Here is a 14,741-nt window from a genome sequence, read left to right as displayed (position 1 = left end):
GGCCATTGCTTTCACATCCTGCACGTGAGCTCCCAAAGGCACCTGGTGGGCCACTGCGAGTAGCAGAGAGCTGGTCTAGATGAACTCTGGTCTGATCCAGCAGGCTTGTTCTTATGTTCTTATGTTCGTATGCTCACTGCAAGAATCACCCCCGTCTGACTTTGGGTATCTTGGTACTGGGAGGATCCAGTTCGGGAGCTGGCAACATCTCCCCTTAGGGATGTGCAAACAAACCGCAGTTGGTACTTGAGGGCCTTGTGGGCCCCCCCCCCTTCCCAATGGCCCAGCTGGCCAACACTTGAAGGAATCCGTTCCAGAGGTGAGGTCAGGCTTCTCCACTGCCAGCGCCAACACCACACTTCTAGAGCCCACACAAAGATCACTGCCAATGTCAACACGGCGGAAGGTGTCTTTGCAAGGGCTTCGCATTGTGCTTGGCTGGATCCAGCCCTCCAGGTGAGTGGTGGGCGGCACACGCAGGCCAGGAAAGCTGACTTTATTGGAGCTCCCTGTCAATCAACGTGCAGAGCATTTCCTCCACTCCCAGGCGGGTTCCTCCCAGCCACGGGTTTATAGCCTGGTGGGTCTCAGCCCTCCTGGTCACTCGGAGCCTGTTCCCAGCACTGCCGCCGCCATGAAGAAGTGCCTCTTCCTCGTCCTGGTGTCGTCTGCCCTCTGGGCCGAGCTGCTGGCTGCCCCAGCCAAAGGTGAGGAGAGGCAGGATCTGGACGGGGCTCTGGTGGGTCGGGAAGCAGGGCCGGCACCAGCCCCGCCAGGCAGAGAGGAAGGTGTTTGTCCTTAACGGCAGGGCGCAGATGGGGTCTCCTGAGGAGGAGGAGGAGGGGATGAGAGGGGCAGCTCTTGCCAGGGCCCAGATCTGGAGCGGGAGGGGGGAAGAGGGGCAGGAACGGGAGGTCAGAGGTGCCCGCGCAGCTCCGCTTCTGCCCCGAGAAGACCGTCTGGTGGAGCTGGTCACGCTCATTCTACAGCAGGCAGAAACGCAACAGGCTGTTCTCCTCTCGGCATGCTTCACCTGCAGAATATCTGCATGCAAAAGCAGCTATAGAGAAGACGGCCATTCCTCGATGCTGTGGGCAAGATGAGCCTCTTTGGGTAGAGGAAATAAACATTGCCAAGCAGTGCCCCTTTACCTGCACAGAGAAGAAGAAGAAGAGTTTGGATTTATATCCCCCCTTTCTCTCCTGCAGGAGACTCAAAGGGGCTGACAATCTCCTTGCCCTTCCCCCCTCACAACAAACACCCTGTGAGGTGGATGGGGCTGAGAGAGCTCCGAGAAGCTGTGACTAGCCCAAGGTCACCCAGCTGGCGTGTGTGGGAGTGCACAGGCTAATCTGAATTCCCCAGACAAGCCTCCACAGCTCAGGCGGCAGAGCGGGGAATCAAACCTGGTTCCTCCTGATTAGATACATGAGCTCTTAATCTCCTATGCCGCTGCTGCCAAGAATCACCTGGGAAATTAAACTGGGAATGAATGCAAGTGAGAAGCATCATGCCCAGGACAGAAAGGGAAGCCGGCTCCTCAGGTTGCTGGGCTCTCCGTCAGCCGCAGTCTCAAGAGCGTAAGAGGCCCCCCCCATCCCTAGGCAGAGCGTGGCGGCCCTTGAGGCCTGTGGCCAGGAGCTGAGTGCCCCAAAGGGGCACATACAAATGCTCTCTTGCATTTCCCGTTTTTAGGAAACCTCAAGTGTCTGCTGCACAAAACAAGAGAGTGCAAGGCAAAACTTATCACAGGCAGAGAGAGGGTTAAAAGCCCACTGATGGGGAAAGGGGGCACTAGCTAGCAATCAAACAGATAAAAGGGGATCAGACAGATCACGGAGAAGAGGTCCCTGAATGGCTGAGTAAACAGGGTGAGCAAAGGGAGCCTCCTGAAGGGTCAATGGGGTTTCCTGGGGCTGTCTGGCCATGTTCTAGCACAGGGGTAGGGAACCTGCGGCTCTCCAGATGTTCAGGAACTACAATTCCCATCAGCCCCTATCAGCATGGCCAATTGCCCATGCTGGCAGGGGCTGATGGGAATTGTAGTTCCTGAACATCTGGAGAGCCGCAGGTTCCCTACCCCTGTAATCTAGCAGCATTCTCTCCTGACGTTTCACCTGCATCTGTGGCTGCCATCTTCAGAGGATCCTCCATGCTCAGAGGCAGCAAACCTTTGCCTCCCAGGGCTGGGAAGGCCTTGATTCCCTGCTGCAGAAACTTGGTGGCGAACCTGTGGCACTCCAGATGTTCATGCACTACAATTCCCATCAGCCCCTGCCAGCATGGCCAATTGGCTGATTGGGAATTGTAGTCCATGAACATCTGGAGTGCCACAGGTTCGCCACCACAGATAACTGGTTGGCCACAGAGAGAGACCTGGTGCTGCACTAAGCGGTCCCTCGCAGGTCTGATCTAGCAAGATTCTTCTTGGCCCTGATCAGAAAGACCTCCCTCCGCTGTCCAGGCCACACAGCAATGGGCCTGCTCTTAAGCAAAGGGGCAGACGAAGGGCGATCACGGTCCATTAGTCAGTTTCATTAACGGCTGATTGGCACGGGCACGGCCATTTGCCAGAACAGACTATGAGACTCTCCCACTGGCAGCAGCTCTGTGCCAGGCGTGTGCCAACCTCTGGGAAGGGGGAGAGGCAGCTAGAGAAGCAAGGCAGTGCCACAATTGGTCCACGTGTGACTTTTGAGGTTTCTCACGCCTGGGGCAATGACCTCTGTTATTTTGACACGGGCAGCTGATTCTCACAGAGCCTCTTTCAGCTGCAAGAAACTCCGGTTCCTTCCTTCCTTTAATAGCTGCTTTGCTTCCCGGTGGAGCTCACGGTGGATTGTAAACACAGATAAAACACGTAGAATAAAATACATGAAGCACATTAGAAACAAAATGGTGAATCACAACTCAGGACAGCGAGTAAACATAACCAAATAAAACAGTCTTCGAAGGGCCCCTAGAAGTCCCAAGCCAGCCCTTTCTGTCCCATCCCCTGCAGGCCCATTTTGGTTTCAGTCCTGGGATTAGTGTTTGTGCCACTAGAATTATTCCTGGTTGTTATCGGGAACATGTTGAACTTTCATATCAGTTTCAGTCAGTGGTGGTGTTACCCACAGCCAGGGGTAACTAGAAAGTGATTTCAGAGTGATTTCAGCTTTGTCAGCAATGAGCGATAGTGATTTCAGAGTGATTTCAGCTTTGGCAGCAGTGAGTGGATGCAGAGGCAGGCTGCCTTCAGAGCAGAGGTTCTTTATTGTGATTTCAAGCTCTTTCCAGGCCAGACTGCCCAGTACAGAACGAAACACAGCCCTTTTTATACAGTTTTTCACCTGATCAGAGGAGGAAGGGGGCAGTCCCCTGCCACATAATACAGACAATTTAAAACAAAGAGGAGGAAGACAGTCTTTTGTTTTTGTTGATGGGATTAAGTCCCAAAAGAAAAGGCTGCCAATGAATCTTGAGATCCTAGAAGTGGAAACTTCAATAGTCCAATGGGTCTTGAGATCCTAGAATTGGAAACGTCAATAGTCCAATGAGCTTCTGGATCCTGAGGAGTAAAACTTCAAACAGTCCAATAGCGAAACAAGGGTGACATCCTTTTTTTGTTAGTCAAAAGGTCCTTTTTGTTGGTGAAGATGGGATTACCTGGGTGTTGGTCCAAAACTGTAATTCCAGGACTAGTTTCCTTGTCCCTTTAATATCAACCTTTCTGGCCACTGCTTTGGCCATCAGACACACAAATTTCAAAAAAATAACATTTTCTAAACTTAAACGTTAAGGGGAAACGTTAGTAAGGGATAAACACATGTACTTTATACTTATGGGCAAGACTTTTACAGATACTTATTGGCATGGCTTTCTTAGAATCTAACAATAACAAACCTTAAACTAACTGAAGAACCTAACTAAAGTTATAATCCTAAACATTTGGCAAATAATAAATCCAACACTGAGGGGCTTACATTAAACCTTAAAAGGGAAAAGAAGGCAAAGAAGGAAACCATGTGAAATAGCACATTTTGTGTATATACATGTTCTTTCTAGGACTTGTGGAGGCTTTTGGACCCAACACTGGTCTTCTTTGCTCTTGATCCTTAGCCAGTGGTAGTTCGGTGGCAGAGCCATTCAGGGAAAATATTTTTCCTATTTTTTTCCTGCTGGTAACGAGGAGGTGGGATCCAAAAATTCTTAGCTAACAGGTTCCCATGGTGGTGGGATTCAAACAGTGGCGTAGAAGCCAATTAGCTGGGCTGGAACTAAAGGGAGCGTGGCCGGCATTTGTTCGATGGGTGGGCATTAATACTTTCTCTGTTACTGTAAAAAACTCTTACTGTAAAAAAAAGTTCCCAATTTCCAGCACGAGGTATCTTTCTGTCCATAATTTACCCAAACTCATTGTAGCAGCAAAGTCCTATTGTATCTACTGCTTACAGAAACAACTACTTCCTCCTCTAATTGACTGCCTGTCAAATACTTTAATACTTTCAAATACTTAATTTTGTTGTTTCTTACAAATCCAAAGGAGGATACTGCTTCCTAAACAAGGAACTTTACCATATTTCTAAAACATGTTTTTTAAAACAGCCCAGCAGGGGAGAATGATCCCGCTTTTCTACCTTAAGCTAACCAGCCGACATATAGGAAACAACAACAGGACTTTTCTGTGATTTTTTTGGACCTAATGGAATTTCTAACGTGAAAAGCAGACCAATTATTAGCCCCTCTTGGCACAAGCAAATAATTAGTAACCCACTCTCGGGAACTGGTGAGAACCTGCTGGATCCCACCTCTGGTTTCAGTCCTAAGCAAGCCGACTCAGAATCCAACTTAAATCTTCTGAATGGGGCTGATTCCCAAGAATGAGTCCGTGGGGTTATGCGTCAGCCCCAAAAACCAGTCAAGCCAACCCGTCATTCGAAAAAGGAAAAGTTCACTGGGACCACATACAGCAGGGATTGGTTTGTTTGCTTGCTTTCCTTATTCCCCATCATCTTTTCCCCCAGTGGGGACTCAAAGTGACTTACACCACTAGGCCACACTGCCTCTGCAGTTCCCAGAGAGCAACATTCACAATTACCACCAACAAAAAGAGCCACACTTACCAGCCGTGAGGTCTGCAGCTGAGGAAGGACCTCGGATCCCCCAGTCCCCTGGCAGGAGTTGTCTGTTTCAAGATGGGCATTGCCTGTCAGCAGGGACGTACCGACCACGGGGACATGTGGGGTCACACTCTTCCTCCAGCTGTCCGGGCCCTGAGGGACCTTGGCAATTTCCGCAGGGCCTGTAAGACTGAGTTGTTCCACCGGGCCTTTGGAGAGGCCAGCTGGCTGAATGTTCCTCCCCCATTCCAGCGGGTTCTCAGCTATCCTTCGGGAACCCACTGTCCCCCTCATGCTTGGAGGATTGGGTTGAGTTAAAGTTAAATGAGGGTTTTGTGAGATGCCTTTCCTAGGGAAGCAACTGCTGTTTTTAATTGTATTTATGACTTTGGTTTTATGGTTTGCCAGAGTGTTGCATATCAGCCCAGAGCCCTTCAGGGATGGGGCGGCATATTAATTAATTAATTAATGGGGACATTATTATTATTACTATTATTATTATTATTATTATTATTATTATTATTATTATTATTATTATTATTATTGTTGTTGTTGTTGTTGTTGTTGTTGTTGTTGTTGTATTATTAATTAATTAATTAATTAATTAATTAATACAACAATTAATACAACAACAATAATAACAACAACAGGGATGGGGGCGGCATATTAATTAATTAATTAATTAATTAATATAACAACAATAATAAATAATAATAATGTCCCCAGGTGCCGGCCATTTAGTCACGTGGGGGAGTGGAAAATCACCCCACCCCTCCTCCTTCCCCCTCATTCATTGCCTGCATGGCCTGACAGGTTGCTCCTTCAGCCAGTGGCGGCTCCGCTGGTTGAAGGAGCACCCTGGTGAGGCTGGGCCACAGGCCCACCACACACCCCTTAGCCCGGCCCTGCCAGGCCCAGCCCCAACAGGCTGCCACCAGCTAAGGTAAGTGGGGTGCAGAGGGTCTTGCCCCATGCGCCATTTCTCGATCGCCCACTCTGCCCATTGAGGCCACCAAAGGCCTACCCGTGCAGGCAGCCTTTGCCTTAATGCGTTCCTGAAACACGGGCAGACCCCGCGTGCGACCCATGTTGGGGAACATGCTCAGAAGAGCCACAGGGGTCCCCGTGTATGTGTCTCTGATACAGAAGAACCTGCAAAACCAGGTTCCAATCCAGGGTCAGGCGCTCTTGTTGGCAGAGAGAGCTAATGACACAGGGAGGCAGCAGACTCGCTGATGAAAGATAAGGTTAAATGTTTATTAGGGAACTGCGTTTCAAACAGGAAAGAGGAGGGGCAGAGATAACCTGCAGCTACCTGGCTTCTTTCTGGAAGAGAAGGAGCACCCGTCTTCCAAGAAGGATGAGGAAATCAAACCTGAGAGTATCAGTCTAAGGTCAGACATGACGCGACATAAAAGAACGGGGTGGGGGTAGGGGTCACTGCCCTTGCTGCCCTCTCCAGCTGGCCACTCCTTGGAGCAGCAGTGGCATAGGAGGTTACGAGCTCATGTTTCTAATCTGGAGGAACCGGGTTTGATTCCCAGCTCTGCCGCTCGAGCTGTGGAGGCTTATCTGGGGATTTCACATTAACCTGGGCACTCCCACACACGCCAGCTGGGTGACCTTGGGCTAGTCCCAGCTTCTCGGAGCTCTCTCAGTCTCCCCACCCACCTCACAGGGTGTTTGTTGTGAGGGGGAAGGGGCAAGAGGAGATTGTCAGCCCTTTGAGTCTCCTTACAGGAGAGAAAGGGGGGATAGAAATCCAAACTCTTCTTCTTCTTCTTCTTCTTCTTGCCCACTCCCCGCTGGGTTTTCTCCTCAATTGGTTTGTAGGCCAGGCACTGTACTTCCAACAGCTCTCCCTTCAGTCCCCCCTTTTCCTCCCTGAAATCTTGTGAAGTGCATAACTTTAATCATAAGTCTTGTAGAGAGTGAGAAAGAAACAGAATCAAGCTTTAAGAAAGCAAGAACAAAACGGCAGAGTCTGGAAGGAGGACTAGAGGCCCAGGGTTGCCTGGGTGGTGTCTGGAGAGGGCAGACGGATCTTGCAGGTCAGTGTGCATTTCCAAACAAGAGGAGACTTTCAGGGATCAGGGCCAGGCTGACAGAACGCAGGAAACCTTGAACCACCTCTGGAACTGGTCACCAGGACAGAGATATAAATAAATATAATGATCCCTGTAGGTTCAGGGTTTGCTATCTCCAGCCTTTCCCAGCCGAAGCCAGACAATACAGGGCAGCTAATGAGCATAATAAAAATACAGTATAAATTCCATAAAGTAGAGCAAGCAATTTAAAACGTTAAAATTTTCACCACCATACTAATTCTACTTTCTAAAGGTGGTGACAACAGAAATAAAACTTTCAGGATCCCACTTCAGGTCCTGGAAACCAGCCAATATGTTTCTCTCCCGCCCACCAAATGAATTAATTTATACCCCACCTTTTCTCTCCTGTAAGGAGACTCAAGGAGGCTCACAATCTCATAAGAACATAAGAACAAGCCAGCTGGATCAGACCAGAGTCCATCTAGTCCAGCTCTCTGCTACTCGCAGTGGCCCACCAGGTGCCTTAGGGAGTTCACATGCAGGAGTGAATTGGCGCCATGGCCTTCTAAGCAAGGCTGCTGCTGCTCGAGATCACCTGAGCACAGTTAAGAGCATTTTGCAACCTCTGATCGCGGAGATCAAGGGAGGATCAGTTGGTAGCCGAGAGATCGACTTCTCCTCCATAAATCTGTCCGAAGCCCAGCACCCCAAAGAGCTATCCAGATTGGTGCATTTGCCATCACCACCCTCCCATGCGGCATGCATATTCCAAACACCTCAATCACACGCTGTAAGCATGAAGAAGTGAGCATTCGCTTTTATTTAGTCCTAAATTTATTCCCACCAGCATTTTAATGTGAATGCCCCTGGTTCTAGTGATTGTGAGAAAGAGAGAAAAATTCTCTCTGTCAACATTTTCTACCCCATGCATAATTTTATGGAGAAACTTCGGCACGATGTATCCCTCCCCTCAGGCGACTCCTCTCCAAACTAAAGAGTCCCAAACGCTGCAGCCTCCTCCTCATAAGGAAGGTGCTCCAATCCTTCAATCATTTTCGTTGCCCTCTTCTCTGCACCTCTTTTTTCTTTTTCTATCTTCTTCAATATCCTTTTTTTTGAGATGCGTGGAGCCAGAACTGAACACATAGTACCTGGCAAGTGTGGTCAGCATTCATCACGTTTTATATATAAGGGCAATGACAATCCTTGCAGTTTTATTATCAACTCCTTTTCCTAATGATCCCCAGCATAGAGTTTTCTGCCTTTTTTCACAGCTGCCACCACTCATTGAGTTGACATTCCCATGGAACTATCAACTAAGACGCCCAAATCCCTTTCCTGATCTGTGACTAATAGCACTGACCCCTGTAGCGTGTATGTGAAGTTTGGATTTTTTGCCCCTACGTGCATCACTTTACATTTTGCTACATTGAACTGCATTTGCCATTTCTTAGCCCAGTGATGGAAATACTATAGGTGCGTGCTTCAACCATATGCTCGCTCGGTGGAACAGCTGTGTCTGACAGGCTGTATGGAATTGCATTAGATCCCTCCAGGCCCCAGTCTCCTCAGATAGAGCGACCCACAAGGTGGGGGCCAGGACTGAAAAGGCCCTGGCCCTGGTTGCAGCTAGCTGGACCTCTCTCGGGCCAGGGATCACCAGCAGATTTTCACTCACTGATTGTCATGATCTTTGAGGGACATACCGGAAAAGGCCGTTGCATAGGTACACCAGCCTCAGACTTTTTAAGGCTTCAAAAGTCAATCCCAAAACCTTGAACTTGATCCGGTATTCCACATGGACCCAACGCAGCTGGTGAAACACGAGTTGAATATACACTCCCCGGGGGGTCCCTGTAAGGACCCATGCCGGCACATTTTGCGCTGGCTGGAGTTTCTGGAGCCGGCCAAAGGGTACCACTGTATAGAGCATTGGCACTCCAGCTGTTATGGACTACAATTCCCATCAGCCCCTGCCAGCATGGCCAATTGGCCATGCTGGCAGGGGCTGATGGGAATTGTAGTCCATAACAGCTGGAGTGCCAAAGGTTCGCCACCACTGGCATAGAGTGAGTGGCAAAAGGCCAGGTGAGGCACTAGAACCTTCACTGATAAAGAGGCATCAAGGAGCATCCCTAACCTCTTTATGATTGGCGCAGCATTCAACTAAACAGCGTCTACCGTTGGCACCTCTGTTCCCCCCCCATCCCTGTCCCAGCCACAGAACCTCCGTGTCCCCCAGTTTTAGCTTCAATTGAGCAGCAGTGGCGTAGGAGGTTAAGAGCAGGTGCATTCTAATCTGGAGGAACCGGGTTTGATTCCCAGCTCTGCCGCCTGAGCTGTGGAGGCTTTTCTGGGGAATTCAGATTAGCCTGGGCACTCCCACACATGCCAGCTGGGTGACCTTGGGCTAGTCACAGCTTCTCGGAGCTCTCTCAGCCCCACCTACCTCACAGAGTGTTTGTTGTGAGGGGGGGAGGGCAAGGAGATTGTCAGCCCCTTCGAGTCTCCTGCAGGAGAGAAAGGGGGGATATAAGTCCAAACTCTTCTTCTTCTTCTTCTTCTTCTTCTTCTTCTTCTTCTTCTTCTTCTTCTTCTTCTTCTTCTTCTTCTTCTTCTTCTTCTTCTTCTTCTTCTTCTTCTTCTTCTTCTTCTTCTTCTTCTTCTTCTTCTTCTTCTTCTTCTTCTTCTTCTTCTTCTTCTTCTTCTTCTTCTTCTTCTTCTTCTTCTTCTTCTTCTTCTTCTTCTTTTCTTCTTCTTCTTCTTCTTCTTCTTCTTCTTCTTCTTCTTCTTCTTCTTCTTCTTCTTCTTCTTCTTCTTCTTCTTCTTCTTCTTCTTCTTCTTCTTCTTCTTTTAATCACTCCAGACAGCCTCCAGACAAGTGGCCGAACATCTGGGGCACAGTCAGGATGACCATTCATCAGCACATACAGTTGGGTGTCATCAGCCCAAACTTCTGGATCAGCCTGGCGTAAAGATATTAAATAATATTGGTGAGAGAATTGCCCCCGTGGGACTCCGCAAACCAACAGCTGGAGCGTGGAAGTTCTCTCACCAATTGCAACCTTCGGTCCCCGACCTCAGAGAAGGGGCACCACCACTGCAAGGCTGACCCACAAATCCCCACGCAAGGGGGCTGGTCAAAATGCCCTGGTCGAGTGGGGCTGTCAAAGCAAGAAGCAACAACAGTGCCCCCCGCCCCCATCGCAGGTGACTCTGGACACCGTCCACCAGGGTGACCAGAGCTGTCTCCAGCCGATGACCAGAGAGAAAGCCAGATTAGAATGGATTCAGGGTAGAAGTGTCCTCCAGAAAGATCAGGGGTTGTTTAGTAGCCACATTGTCAACTAGCTTTCCCAGAGAAAAGAGCTGGGATTTGGGGCGGAAGCTGGCAGGATCTAAAGCAGAGGTGTCCAATTCTGGAGCTTCAGATGTCAATGGACTACAATTCCCATCAGCCCCTGCTGGCATGGCCAATTGGAAGGTCCCCATACTTAGGGACAGATTAATGATATTCCCTAAGGCAGTGGTGGCGAACCTTTGGGACTCCAGATGTTATGGACTACAATTCCCATCAGCCCTTGCCAGCATAGCCAATTGGCCATGCTGGCAGGGGCTGATGGGAATTGTAGTCCATAACACCTGGAGTGCCAAAGGTTCGCCACCACGGCCCTAAGGGAATCTGGTCCTGATCCCCACTGACTTTGTCAAGCCGAGATGGGCGTGGATCCAAGAGGCCTGTGGTGGGCTTCACTGCTCTCAGCAGGCTCCTCGGACACACGAGGGGACAGGATGCAGTGGGTGGAGGAGAGGGTGACTGTCTCTGCCTTACAGGGATCTGTTCCTCTCTCTTCTGCACAGATTCGGGTGAATCCTCACCTCGCTCCCGTGCCGAGGCCACAGGTGGAAAATCCGCACCTGCAGAGAAACCCCAAGTGAGACCTGGGAAGAACCCCAGCCGAGAGGTGGGAATTGTCCCGGACCTGGCCCCTGTGTTCAGCCCAAATTTGCCAGAAATGGAAATAGTAGATTCTCCTGACAAGAATGACAATGACGATGAGGATGAAGATGAAGATAACAGCAACGATAATGATCATGACGAAGATGTCGATGAAGAAGACGAAGATGTCGATGAAGAAAACGAAGATGTCGATGAAGAAGATGTTGATGAAGAAGATGAAGATGGCAGTGACGAAGACGAAGACGGTGGTGACGAAGACGGCGATGATGAAGATGAGGACGACAACGATGAGGATGGTGGTGGGGAAGGCCGTTCTAACTAGGGAGGCCCCCAGTGGGCACTCGCTGAAGGGTGGCCGTGGCTGGCGTCTTGAACGACGGTGGGGAGGTGTTTTTGGCGGCGACTTGGTGGGGGGTGTGTGACTGTGCTGTGGGCAAAAGGGTGGGCTTGGTGGCCGGGTGCCAGAACCAGAAACTCTGGCTGGAGCTACGCCCAGCACCCCTCTTGCTGGAACAGGCTTTCTTTGGGCTGGCTCACGGCTGGCGGGTTATCGAAGAGGCTCAGGGTGCGCTGGGATCCTGGGGAGAGCTCGTTCATGTCAACAGGGAAGATGGCAGAGAGGCTGGCATTCGTGCCAGTGAGGGGTTTTTTTGCTGGGTTAGCACCTGCATGACCAGAGAGGCTTCCTGGTGTTTTCGATCCCACTGCTCTGGGACAGGCCTGGTTATTACCTGATGCCTCTTACGGGGCCGGAGAGCAGCTTGCGGATCATTAAAGAGGGTGGAATAAAGAGGGTGGGAAGGCTCCCTGGGTTTCCCGCCTGCACCAGCCCCCAAACCTTTGGGCAGCCCTTTGTCAACCACCACCCGGGGGGGACGCTGTCAAGCCACTGTAGCCAACTCTGCTGGCGGAGGCCTCCAAAGGAGCAGAATGACGGGACGTTCCCACCCCGGGCCTTCTTTTTTGTTTGGCCATTAGAGCACGCTGTTGCGTTCCTGTTAGACCACGCTGTTGCGTTCCTCTGCTCCTTCGATGGCCTTCCTGCTTTTCAGGCCCTCCTATCACGATTTCAGGGCATCTTTCCCAATGAACCCTCAAGACAGAAAAGAGGCAGCGGCATTTGTGGCCGGGCTTCCATGCACAGACTGCCTTATGCTGAGCCAAAACATCCGGGTCAGTCTTGCCTGCTCGGACTTGCAGCGGAGAGTCTTTCACCTCACCGGCCACCTGATTCTTTTAATTGGAGATGCCTGGGATCGAACCTGGGGCCTTCTGCATGGGAAGCAGATTGTCCGCCCCTGAGCCATGGCCCGCTCCCCCAAGTATGACGTTGACACTGCTAGGTCCCAGAGCAACGTGCTTGCAAAAGAGTAAACAGAGCACGAGGACTGCCCGGATTCAGCTGGGCTTTTGCTTGAGGGTGGGAGATTTGGGTTTTTTGGGGGGGGGCACCAGAGGAGACACGGAGCCAGGGGTCTCTTTGCCACATGAGCCTCTTTGGTGTGGGATAACTCTTGCCGCACTCTCTGTGGGAGGATGTCAGGTGCTTTTGACACACAGTCACTGTTAGTCAAATGAAATCTCTGCAGAAATCTCTGTTATGTAATTGCTCTGCTATCTCCCTGCATCACGACAACGTAATAATACCTGCTACTGCGATGAAGATAAGTGTTGGGGAATGCTCTCGTTTGCCAATAAAGACTGCATGCCAACTCTGAGGACGTTATTAAGCGGCTGCCTGCCGAACGGGACCAGAAGGCCTTCTTCCTCGGGCCTTGAGTTGCCACCTCTGGGCTCGGTAGTTCCTGGAGGGTGGGGTTTTGGGGAGGGGAGACGAACGATATCAGTGGGATATAATGCTGAGCTGTAGAGCCAGTCTTCCAAACCAGCCACGTTCTCCACGGAAACGGACCTCTGTCAGTTGGAGATCAGTTGTAATCAGTGGTGGGATCCAAAAATTTTAGTAACAGGTTCCCATGGTGATGGGATTCAAACAGTGGCATAGCGCCAATGGGGCTGGGCGGGGCACAACAGGGGCGTGGGCGGGCATTCCGGGGGCGGGGCATTGCTGGGCGGAGCTGTGGCAAGGACGCAGCCGCTGCGCCGGTCCTTGGGCGGGAAACGAATACACGCAGGCGCAGGCTGCCACGCACGCCGCTGCCCCTCCTGCTAGACTGCTTCAAGTTCTGCGCACTACTGCTGAGAGGAGGGGCATAACTAAGGCAAAAATCACATGGGAAAATCACCCATTAGTAACCCCCTCTCGGCACACACTAATAATTAGTCACCTACTCTCGGGAACCTGTGAGAACCTGCTGGATCCCACCTCTGGTTGTAATTCTGGGAGGTCCTGACGCCCCACTCTGAGTTCGCACTGCCAGCAATGGGAATAGGCAGCCCTTCAATGAGGTGGGAGATAGAATCACTTGCCTCCATCTTCTGATCTTGAAATGCAGCAGCCGTGATGCCGGGGGGTGATTCCCGCCTTCCTCCCAACCTGCAATATTGGGAAAGAAGAGGACCTCTGTCTCAAGCAGGTCTGTTGAGAGGCAGCACAAGGATTCCCTAAGGGAATAAATACAACCCAACCCAACACACCACAGATCCTGGCATTCCCCTGCCACTCTCAGCCACATGGGACATTAGCAGTGGGTTAGGACTGAATCCATGTCCACACCCTCGAGCTTAACAGCGGGTAGACCAGCCCTCCAGAGAGCTGGCCTATCAGTGGTTGAAAGTAATGAGTAGACCTCCACCAATTCTGCTTAACGGCAGGTAGACCAGCCCTCCAGAAAGCTGGTTACTTGCTGGTGAAATAAATGGGTAGACCTGGCCTCTGCAGAAATAAGGTCTACCAATTCTTCTTAAAGGCAAGTAGACATCTGGTCTACCCACAGTTGAAAGGAATGGGTAGTCCTTGCCATCAGACATCTGGTCTTCTAAGATGGGGAGGACCTGTTGGAGTGGGGTGGGTTGGGATAAATTTCAGTGCTTGCCCTGGGTGCCCTGTTCTGTAGATATGCCCTGGCATGTTCCTTTTATTCACCACAGCTAGCAACCACTGACCAACCTCTCCAGCATGACTTTGTCTGATCTCCTGTTCAACCCATCTCCACTTCTGGCTGTCGCCGCATCCTCTGGCAGAAAATTCCACATTTTAATAATAGAAACACCTCCTTTTGTCCATCCTCAATCTCTTGCCAATCAACTTCAAGGGGTGCCCTTGAATTTCTGGAATTATTTCTCCACCCCCAGGCATAAGTTTGCAAACTTCTACCATACCACCCTCCTCCCAAGTGGGAAAGTCCCAAACTCTTCAGCCTTTCCTCAAGGGGATGATGATGCTTCAATCTTCCATTATATACATAACTAGCGGGCCCGGCCACGCGTTGCTGTGGCTGAGTTGGGTGAAGTGGAAAAGGAAGAAAAGGGGAAGCGAACGGTTCGAACATGTGTCATTGCACTATGATTGCAAGGGAGGGGAGGGGAAAGGAGACCCTCTCTCCCCTCCCTCTTTCCCGTTCCCTTGCATGGCAACCCTGCAGGTCCCTCCCTAACGTTCCCCTTCCTCTGCTAGGGTGGGTGGGCCATGTCCAGGTGGGCTGGTCCTGTCCCTTTCACTCCCTTCCT

The 14,741-nt window shown here is 50.7% G+C and overlaps 1 protein-coding gene across 1 annotated transcript; it reads left to right on the top strand.

The window, feature by feature from the left end:
* The first annotated feature begins 619 nt into the window (after positions 1 to 619).
* Positions 620 to 11,466, top strand: LOC125433867 (nucleolin-like). Its single transcript, XM_048498788.1, has 2 exons — positions 620 to 707; positions 11,012 to 11,466. Exons 1-2 carry the CDS (start codon positions 635 to 637, stop codon positions 11,431 to 11,433), a joined length of 495 nt encoding a protein of 164 aa, XP_048354745.1. The 5' UTR covers positions 620 to 634; the 3' UTR covers positions 11,434 to 11,466.
* Positions 11,467 to 14,741: the final 3,275 nt, after the last annotated feature.

Source organism: Sphaerodactylus townsendi, linkage group LG05 (assembly GCF_021028975.2).
Source record: "Sphaerodactylus townsendi isolate TG3544 linkage group LG05, MPM_Stown_v2.3, whole genome shotgun sequence".
NCBI lineage: Eukaryota > Metazoa > Chordata > Lepidosauria > Squamata > Sphaerodactylidae > Sphaerodactylus > Sphaerodactylus townsendi.
The sequence above is the reverse complement of the archived record's forward strand: the minus strand, read 5'-3'. Positions and strand labels throughout refer to the sequence as shown.